The sequence below is a fragment of the Gasterosteus aculeatus genome, chromosome 9 (assembly GCF_964276395.1).
Source record: "Gasterosteus aculeatus chromosome 9, fGasAcu3.hap1.1, whole genome shotgun sequence".
In the NCBI taxonomy this organism is placed as follows: domain Eukaryota; kingdom Metazoa; phylum Chordata; class Actinopteri; order Perciformes; family Gasterosteidae; genus Gasterosteus; species Gasterosteus aculeatus.
In genome coordinates this window covers 2030001-2040000 of record NC_135696.1, presented here as the reverse complement: position 1 = coordinate 2040000, position 10000 = coordinate 2030001, and the positions used below count along the sequence as shown (strand labels likewise).

The following is a 10000-nucleotide window of genomic DNA, read 5'->3' as shown; positions in this document are numbered from 1 at the left end:
GGGGTGGGCTGAGGGGAGGAAAAAAGGGGGAGAGAAGAGAGGGAAAGGGGCAAAAGACACCCGGAAGAAAGTGAAACGCACGCAGTGTGGGGAGGGAGAGAGCAGCGACGGGAAAAAGTTCCTCTGGGCTAAAAATATGAGAGGAGGAAGATGGAAGCTTCAGAGACGAGGAGCCTTTGCGCTCCACACCGAACAGCCAATCAGGGCAAATATCAGCGTGGGCGTTCTCTGCGTGCAGGGCTAGGCCGTTTAATCTAGTTAATCCAGCTGTTTATTTATTGACATTAGTGTTAGCGCGGCAATCACTTCAGACCACTTACAGTTTGGGACAAATGATGACACGTCTTGTGCAGAGGGGGAGCGTCCACATCGGCGTCGGATAAGTGCCGGCGTGTGTTGGTGTGTGTCGAGTGTGTTGTTACACCGGTGGCACATTTGAAAATGGCCGCTACGAACAGGCAGGCAGCGCAATCACTCAGAACGTTATCATGTGCTCGTAAAAAAAACCTTTCGATCCACCTTCCACAATCTGCTCCGCTGAATACGCGCTGCAGCTGGAAGCGTGCCCCCCCCCCCCCCCCCCCCGGCTGGGACGAGGACGCGACCGGAGGAGTGCGAGCGGCAACGCAGGTGCTCTATTGCCGAGAGCCGCTCAGCTCTCCTCGTGTGCAATTACTGCGTTACTGCCAGCAGCCGTCCATTTCTCCCCTGTGTGTGTGTGTGTGTGTGTGTGTGTGTGTGTGTGTGTGCAACGGATTTATTCCTCACTCCTCTATAATTACAAGCGTAAACATTCCCAATGATGTCACGGATTCAAACCGCTGTCTGATCTCCAGTCTGGTTTTAAACATGCATCTGTACACACACACACACACACACACACACGCGCGCCTACATGTTCAACAAACACGCTCCCTTGTGGGTTTTTTTTTAGCTTCGCTGTTGCTAAACTTCCTACATAGATGCGGCAAGAAATGTTGCGTCTTTAAAAATGTCCCTCAGGTATCCGCCCTGGTCAGGTAACCACGGCAATCGCCCTACCTGGCCTTCATAGTGTGTGTGTGTGTGTGTGCGTGTGTGTGTGTGTGTGTGTGAGGCAGAAAACCGACAATGAGATGGGGGAGATTAGTTTAGAGGAGAGTGGCCGAAAAACAGGCGTGTGTGTGAGTTTGTGTGTGTGTGTGTGTGTGTGTGTGTGTGTGTGTGTGTGTGTGTGTGTGTGTGTGTGTGCATAATAACTTGCATGTCTAGAAAGAGCAAAAGGGGCGGGGTTTTCCGGATAGCGAACACTCAGTTTTTACTACCAAGATCTCCAGAAGTCGCCCCCACATTCCTCCACATTCCCAGGTGCCGGTTCTGCCCCAGTGTGTCCAGTAATCCTCCTTATTGTCTCCTCCTCTCCTGCCCCCCCCCCCCAAGCCGCGTCCTCTCTTTTCTTTGGGGCGTCTTTCTCCTCCTAATTGCCCCCAGAAGTGTGATCTTTGGGGGTCCACTTCACGCCGTTGCTCGCTGAATTAGCTGAAGGGTCCACGCACACACACACACACACACACTTTCCTCATGACCATCCCGTCCCACACACCAAAACTCCAGAGCTGCTCCTTCTGGCTTGTAAAGCATCCGTCTCACTGTATCTACTTAATTCACATTTTCTCTTCCAGCTCCCTCTCTGCCCAATTCACACATTCTTACACTTAATAGGATTACGGCCTTCGAAAGGGATTTGAACAAGATGATTAGTTTACTGCTCTGCCAGCTTCGGGCTAAACCCTGCCACACACACACACGCACACACACACACACACACACGCACACACGCGGTTCTGCTGGAGGAATCTCGTGGCAGTGGGGCAGTGGGTACAAAAGAGGTTGAGAAACTGTTTAACAGTAGGTGAGAGTGTGTGTGTGTGTGTGTGTGTGTGTGTGTGTGTGTGTGTGTGTGTGTGTGTCTCCAGTGTGGGAGAGAAAGCGCAGAGTGGGAGGGAGGGGAGGGAGGATGAGGGAGGCATGTGTGAGAATTGAGTGCTGCTCTTTCATGCCTGGGTCTTCTTAGACGCGCGGGGCGTCAAAAGCCCCTCTCGCTCTGAAAAGGCCCTTTAGAAAAGTAGCACTAAGCTCTTAACACTGGAGACCTGACTCTGTCACACACACACACACACACACAGACACACACACACACACACACACATCCTGGGCCACCAGAGGTGAGACAAACAGACAAAGGGGAAGGTTAGTAGATTCCAAAAAAGACCACATCCAAACAATTTGGACAAATTCTTCTTATCATTAATCTTAGTCTTCTTCTTCTTCTTCTTCTTCTTCTTCTTCTTCGTGGTTCTTGTTCTTCCTCCTCTGGTTTTGCGTCACAGCCAACGTGGTTTCTGTTCACGTATCTTTTATTTTTGGTTCTGGACAGCTCTATAATCCGTATAATAATCCGTACTTATTTCCAAAGGCAACTTCTTGCAACTTTTATCATCTAAATAGCCGACATGAATGCAACTTATCGCCAACTCCTGCGTCACGTGATCAGCTGTGTGTGTGCGTGTGTGTGTGTGCGCGTGTGTGTGCGTTTCAGGTTCTTAACTTAGCAGCGTGATATTGTTCCTGTGTGGATTTAATACCTTCGGGCCCTTCAGACAAAACATGCACACACACACACACACACACACACACACACACACACACACACACACACACACACACACACACACAGCGCTCAGCAGGGGCCTCTTTTAATGAGGGCACCCTCCCGGTTTAGGCACAGGAGCAGAGGTGAGGGGTTGCATTTTGGGGAAGTCCAAAAACAGGAGCAATTTCAGAGGAAGAGGAAGAGGGAGAGAAAGGACTTGGATGGATGGGGGAGAGAGGAAGCCAGGGGGGGAGGAAGAGTGACGGGTGGGACGTCCACCCAACCGTTTAACCAGAGACGGAATTGAATCGGGTCAAAACAGAGTACGAAAACTGCCCCAAGAAGTCAATTCCCCCGCGGTGGGGGAGGTGCTATTCACCCTCTCCCTCCCTCTCCCTCCCTCCCTCTCCCTCCCTCTCCCCCATGTGCTGATACTGGAAAAAACACTCTGAGGACACACTGTTATTCAGACCGGCCGCTTTGCATGTTGTATCGCAGCCACGAGGAGAAGGATGTGGCTTTGCGTGTGTGTGCGTGTGCGTGTGTGTGTGTGTGGGGGTGGGACCTGGGGGTGGTTAAGCCACGCCCCTTGAGCGAACAACATGGCGGACCATGTCGGATTCCTGAGTGAACGTCTCTCCGCCATGTTGGATGTTTTGAGGGGGTTAGGGTTAGTATTCTATTCTTACAAGTTAACATTGATTTCCCGTTAAAAACGCAATCATAACACGTTTATTTTACATGGTCAGACTTCACAAAGTGTGTTTACGGGGCGCAGGTCCCCGTTCACTTTGAACAGGGTGACGTCATCGGTTGCGGTCCCTATTTATTTCGTATGTATCACTACGAAATTTGTATGTTGAAGATTTTCGTTTACATTTTTACGAACAGGTTCTGCAGATCAGGCTGGTTAAACATGTGACATTTGATGAGTTAGTAACGCTGATGTCTTTGTTTACACGTCACTCCTGTGGGTTGTTTGAATTAGATGATTTGGCTCCTCCGAGGTCCATGTCTTAGGCGCCGTCCCATACGGGGGAAAGCCGTACTCTCATGCGAAGGGGCCAGAAGCAGAACATGTTTGACATTGGATGGTTTTGTTGCTGCATTGAGGTCCCCCCCCCACCCCCCCCCAGCACCACCTCCATGTGTCCCTCTGCTAACGAGCAGCACCCACCAGAGAGGCCCGGTTTGCAGTGTGTCTTTGTGCCCCTGCTGCCTCAGCTGTCAATCAAAAGACTAGCCCGTCCTCCAACGGACCTTCACCTTTGATTGCATTAAAGCGACTACTCGTTCTTTCTTTTCACATGAAGGACTCAAAAGAAAATCCTCAAGGACAAAAACATCTCAAGAGCCATTTTTCTTTATCGTTGGCCACAAAGCATCACTTCAGATGCTGCAACGCGAGCAGCAGGTGGAAACAGAGAAGACGGATGATACCTGCCCCACTGATTCATACCACATCCCACACACACACACACACACACACACACACACACACACACACACGCGGGAATGTGAGGAATGTGGCTGGGCATTAGCCGATTAGGACACCGGAGGTCACGTCGCCACAGCCGGGGTCAAGAGCTGGAGGTCCAGGGGTGAAGGGTCAAATGGTTTTGTCTGGAGCTTGAGTGTGTATTGGCGGCAGACCATTCACACACACACACACACACACACACACACACACACAGGGACAATGTCGAGCAGCCCTTAAGATGTCCTGTCTCCAGAGATGGCGATTTGTTGAGCTGAGAGCTGAATTCGTTCCCATTCTTTCTACATTATTGTTTTCTTATCTTTGCTTGTGCATGAAGCCTAATTTAATTGAACTGATCTGTGTGCACAACCCTCACGTGTGCGTGTTCCACAAAGCAAGTCGGTACACCGACCAGCAGCAGTGAGGATTAAGTATGACTCACCTGTTTAGGGGAATTTATGCACTGTGTGTGTGTGTGTGTGTATCACAAAATGTCTGTTTTTTTTTTTTTTTGCTGTTTTCCAACCCACGGCTTAGTTAAAGTGGCCGAAAATTAAATCCCAGCGTACTCACACACACACACACACACATACACACGCACACACACACACACACGCCTACATCCATCACACAGTCCTTAAAAGCAAATGGAAGGAGGCGGAGGGGGAGGAACAGGAAGCCTTGTGGGAAGCGGAGCTCACCAGCGCCCCCTGAAGGTGGGATGGAGCCCCCCCCCCCACTCAGTCCGGCCCGTCATCAGCCGACGCTCAATGGGGGGGTTTTGTGTCACGGAGACACAAGCGGAGCTAGCTGGTGACATTCGGTGCTCCTACGTGCGAGGTATCGTCAATTATTGCAGATGATCCGCCTGCCTTTGGAGTCGTTGCCCCCCTCACTCCCTCACTCCCCCTCACTCCCCCTACGCCTCCACCCCCCCCCCCCGCCCGGGCTGCATTTAGGTGATTACTGCAAGCACTTGTGCCACGAAGCGAAGGGACTCTGTGACAGCTCGGCTTAACTCTGCTCTTTTTTTCCTCCCCCTCTCTCCTCCTCCTCCTCCTCCTCACCCTTCCTCTCTCTCGGTCCCAGGGATCTCAGCGAGAACCAGATCCAGGGGGTTCCGAGGAAAGCCTTCAGGGGAGCCGTGGAGATCAAGAACCTGTAAGTGGCACTTACTTCGCCGCTACTTTTTTCCCGCACATGCGCACACATCTGCACACCTGTTTGCCGGATGTGTGCGCCGGCCCCATGAGGGGGCGCATCAATATTTCATTGCGTTAAATGTCACGGGCCTCCTGCTTGCTGTATTGACTGCCACCGCTGCTCGTTAGCAGTGTGTGTGTGTGTGCGTGCGTGTGCGCGTGTGTGTGTGTGTGTGTGTGTGTGTGTGTGTGTGCGCCAAGGTCACATCAATGGCGTTTCCGTTGTTTCTCTTTGTTGGTCCTCGTTATGCCAATTAAAGACAATTATTAGTAATTTTGCCTGTGGAGTAATTGCCTAGAAGTAATTCTAAAATTATGGATTCTTTTTTTACTATATGGCTGCAAATTTTTATTTTTTAAATGCCACGCAATTATTGTAAAAGGACAGGGCCGTGCGTGCGTGTGCGTGCGTGTGCATTGGCATGTGGCCAATGATTTACCGGCCTTACGTCCTAATTACATTTTTCCAGCAAAGCCATTAGCGAGAAAAAAAAAAGGAAAGACAGAAAAAGAAGAAAGAGAAAGAAGGGGAGGATGTAAAGAGCGACGTGCACAAACCAGGGAGCAGGAAAGGGGGAAGCACACAAAAGAGAGTGACTGAGTGAGTGTGAGGGAGACGACTCTCTTGTAACCCTTCTTGTCTTTTACCTGTGTGTGTGTGTGTGTGTGTGTGTGTGTGTGTGTGTGTGTGTGTGTGTGTGCAGCCAGTTGGACTACAATCACATCAGCTGCATCGAGGACGGGGCTTTCCGGGCGCTGCGTGACCTGGAAGTGCTGTGAGTACCCGTCTGTGCGGTCGGCAAAAGCGCCCTCGTTGACCTTCGGGCTGCTGGGACGGAAACGGCGCGCGCGTTTCGAGGAACGACAACCTGACGCCCAACCACGGAGCGACCACCTCGCCCTTTAACGAATTAAAGATCCCAGAGCCGGCGGGTGGTTGGTATTCGCCGCGAGGCAAAGACGGATCGGTTCCAAAGTCAGAATGACGGGTCGCATGCGGCACGTAAACGCGCTGAGCGGATCCACGGGAGTGTTGGACGAGTGTTTGACAGTTTTGCTGTTTTTTTTAAGGATCTTTAATTCTAAGCACTGTGTCTGCCTTCAGCGTCGATGCAGTTACCAATGAGGGAGTCATTCTTTTTTTGGTTGTATTTAACTAAAGGTCTCAGTGGGCCGACGTGCTCTTGACACCTTAACTGAAACGCCGCTCAAAGTTACACTGATTACATCCCGCCCGCCCCCCCCTTTCTCCGTCTCCCATGGCGACCCCACCGTAGACGCTCCCTTCTCTCTCTCTCTCCCCCCCAGCACCCTCAACAACAACAACATCAGCCGACTGTCCGTGGCCAGCTTCAACCACATGCCCAAGCTCAGGACCTTGTGAGTGGCGCCCGCATTGCTTTCTCGTATCACTCGATGTGCTCTCCGTGTATCCCTATCATCACGCCCCCCCCCCCCCTCTGCCCCCAGTCGCCTGCACTCCAACAACCTGCAGTGTGACTGCCAAGTGGCGTGGCTGTCCGAGTGGCTGCGGCAGCGCCCCCGCCTCGGCCTGTACACGCAGTGCATGGCCCCGCCGCACTTGCGGGGGCACAACGTCGCCGAGGTGCAGAAGAAGGAGTTCGCCTGCACAGGTTGGTGCTTGTTTCGTTTTTTTTTCTGCGCCCCGCCCTCCTGTGTTCCGCGGTAGCGAGCTCACCCTGTGCTTTGTCTCGTTTTCTCAACGTCTTTCGCTTTTTCAAAGACGGGGACGGAGGCAAGTACTCGTCGTCCTCCGCATGGCGAGCTCTCAGCACACACTGAAATCACATCGTGAGAGATTGACAACAACCCTGGAGATGTTCGGGGAAGGCGTCTCTCTCTCTCTCTCTGCGTCACACAACTGTTACCCCTGGTTAATACTTGCCCTCTGTCTCTGTGTAGGTCACCAGTCGTCTTCGTCTTCCTCCTGCAGTGTGCTACAGTGCCCCGAGTCCTGCACCTGCAGCAACAACATCGTGGACTGCAGAGGGAAGGGCCTGACGGAGATCCCCACCAACCTGCCCGAAACCATCACTGAGATGTAGGGCTAACACCCACACACATTCAACCTGCTGTGCTTTACGTGCACCACCGGCGCCCTGCTGGCATACACACTCATGGGGTCAGATCGGGCCCAATAATTGAGCCCGATCTGACCCGTAACACCCCCGCACTGCGCCGCCGGTGCACTGGTATTTGCCGCTTTCCCTCGTTCTCTCCGTGCTGAGGAGTAATAAAACCACATGTGTGTGAAATGAGAAAGCCCGCTCATGCAGCTCCTCCCTGCTCAAGACAATAACAAAGGGACGAGGCGGTAAAGAATAGGAAAATGAATGTGAAGAACAAGACTAATCGTATCTCTATCTCAGAAACGAGGGGGGGGGCATCAAGCTTTAGAAGGCCTAAGTACTAAGCAGAGACGAGACGTGGCTCCAACAACATTCACGTCTCAACTTCTGGTAATAAGCAATAAAAACAGGAGCACAGAGTCACGTGGTAAACATGATGCACTGGGTTCGTCCATTGGAGGGAGTGATGTAGAATAAAGCTTTGAACGGAAGACGTTCAAATGCCGCGTCGGTGGCGAGCGGTGGACCTCCAGACCTGCTCGGACGTTTGTTCTCCCACTGACAACCATTTACAACTTGTGTGAATGAATATTGAACTGCACCTGCATAGCGCTCTCCGTCGAGCTCTCGCCTCCGTTCACACACCAAGTGGCGAGGACACTGTGAGTTGGAGATTTCACCCCCCCGCCCCCGACCACGCGACTAGTGCACCATGCAGCGTTCTGGATCAGGGCTTGCCTGATTTCATTTGAGATCCAACTTGAGAGCCGCTTTGAAGAAAACTTCAGCTCTTGACTTTAGTTGCCGGGATGACTTGAGAGAAGCTCTGACGAGGCTTTGAGAATCAACTCGGACCGTCTCCATTGATTGATTGACCGGCTGGACTTGTCTCGATTAACTTGACCTGAACTTAAACGAGACTTGGACTTGAGACCTGCTTCTTCAAGACCTTCTTCAAGAAATGCTAAACCAGGACAAAATCTTTTCCTAAACCAAAGTAAGGCCGAATGACGGTGACAAGGGGAAGTTGACTCACTCAAACCGCTGATCTTAAACCCGTCACCAGCGTCAATCGATTGAAGAAGTGGACAGAATACACAACATACTATATTAGAACACAAGTCTAGCGTGTTGTTGGGCCATGCGTGCTACTAATGAGGGAAGAGCCAGAGTGGAGCTGCAACGGAAGAGAGAAGCAAAGAGATTTTAGGGAAATGTTTCACATGGGATTGGTTGGTCTGTAGATCATGTTGCGCTGTCACGGTGACTGAACGTGTGAAATGCTCCGTTTTCCCTCCCCTTTCCCTCTGCTGGCCCGGCTCGCTCTGACTCGGGACACCCGGTGGACCAGTGCCACGGGGGCTGCGTTTGTGTGCGCGCTTTGCACACGCTTTGTAGACAGAACCGTGCCAGACGTCGGCAACAGGCTGCAAAGCTTCTTATCTGTGAACGTTCCCTAAAGTCCAGAGGGGCCGAGCAGCAGTCAACGATACAGCAGAAATACAGCCCCAAGCTGGACCTCAACGCTCTGTGTGTGTCTGTGTGTGTGTGTGTGTGTGTGTGTATGTGTTTGGTTCCAGACGGCTGGAGCAGAACGCCATCAAGGTGATCCCAGCCGGGGCCTTCGCTCCTTATAAGAAGCTGCGCAGGATGTGAGTAGATGGGGAGCAGCGTGCACCACGACTTCTGTTTCCATCCCGTCTGTATTGACCTCTCTCTCTCTCTCTCTCTCTCGCTCTCTCTCTCCCTCGCTGACTCGTCTCTCTTTGGATCCTCTCTTCACAGAGACTTGAGCAACAACCAGATATCCGAGCTGGCATCGGATGCCTTCCAAGGTCTGCGCTCCCTCAACTCCCTGTGAGTGCTGCGTGATGCATTCGTACTTAGGATGAAACAGCGCGACCCTTTGAGCCGCACGAGGAACATCCACCGCCGAAGCCGCGACTTCCGTCTGTCGTGTGAACTTTGCACTCGCGAGTTGATTTTTGGGACCCTGGAACACATTGACGTCCCGATAACCTCCACTTCTTATATTCAGTCCTCTCCTTATAGCTGTGAACTACTGTGGCCTTATTTCAAAGGCCCATGTTAACATAATGTGAGTAACATTTACAAAAAGCCTTGTGTGGGAGCTGCTCTCCTAAAAATCGAAACCTCCTTTCTGTTTTATACGTTTTGTTTTGTGTTTTCATTTTCAAAAAGTTGCATTCATCCTTGAATCTCGGCTCCACTCTAATGAAGCGGGTTGAGGGGAAGGTCTCTCATCTAGTAGCATCCAGCATCTACTTTGCGTGTGAAGCGCCAGAGGAGGAGCAGGACAGGCAGTGAGGGACGCCGAGTTAGTTCACGCAGGAGTTATATTAAGGTCCCGTCCCTCCAAAGTCAATAATTCATAAATGCTGAACTGCTGAATGGAGGCTTCTGCCGCCTCATTACACACTCGGCACGGAGAGGATGGGACACGCGTCCATGCTGACACACCAAAAGCGTTAAAGGCTGCGTGCTCGTGTCAGGGACCGGGACGGGGGGGGTCGTAAATGAGCAATCGATTCTGTGCCTCTGTGTGTGTGTGTGTGTGTGTGTGAAAGCTGACGTG

The 10000-nt window shown here is 51.8% G+C and overlaps 1 protein-coding gene across 13 annotated transcripts in view; it reads left to right on the top strand.

Moving 5' to 3' along the window:
* slit2 (slit homolog 2 (Drosophila)) overlaps positions 1-10000 on the top strand; it is a 64413-nt gene that overhangs the window by 34451 nt on the left and 19962 nt on the right. For all 13 annotated transcript variants that reach the window (XM_078080091.1, XM_078080090.1, XM_078080097.1 and 10 more), the window contains exons 5-11: positions 5202-5273; positions 6019-6090; positions 6623-6694; positions 6785-6948; positions 7238-7376; positions 8985-9056; positions 9190-9261. In XM_078080091.1, the coding sequence (XP_077936217.1) occupies positions 5202-5273; positions 6019-6090; positions 6623-6694; positions 6785-6948; positions 7238-7376; positions 8985-9056; positions 9190-9261 (663 nt within the window). The remainder of the gene's footprint in view (positions 1-5201; positions 5274-6018; positions 6091-6622; positions 6695-6784; positions 6949-7237; positions 7377-8984; positions 9057-9189; positions 9262-10000) is intronic.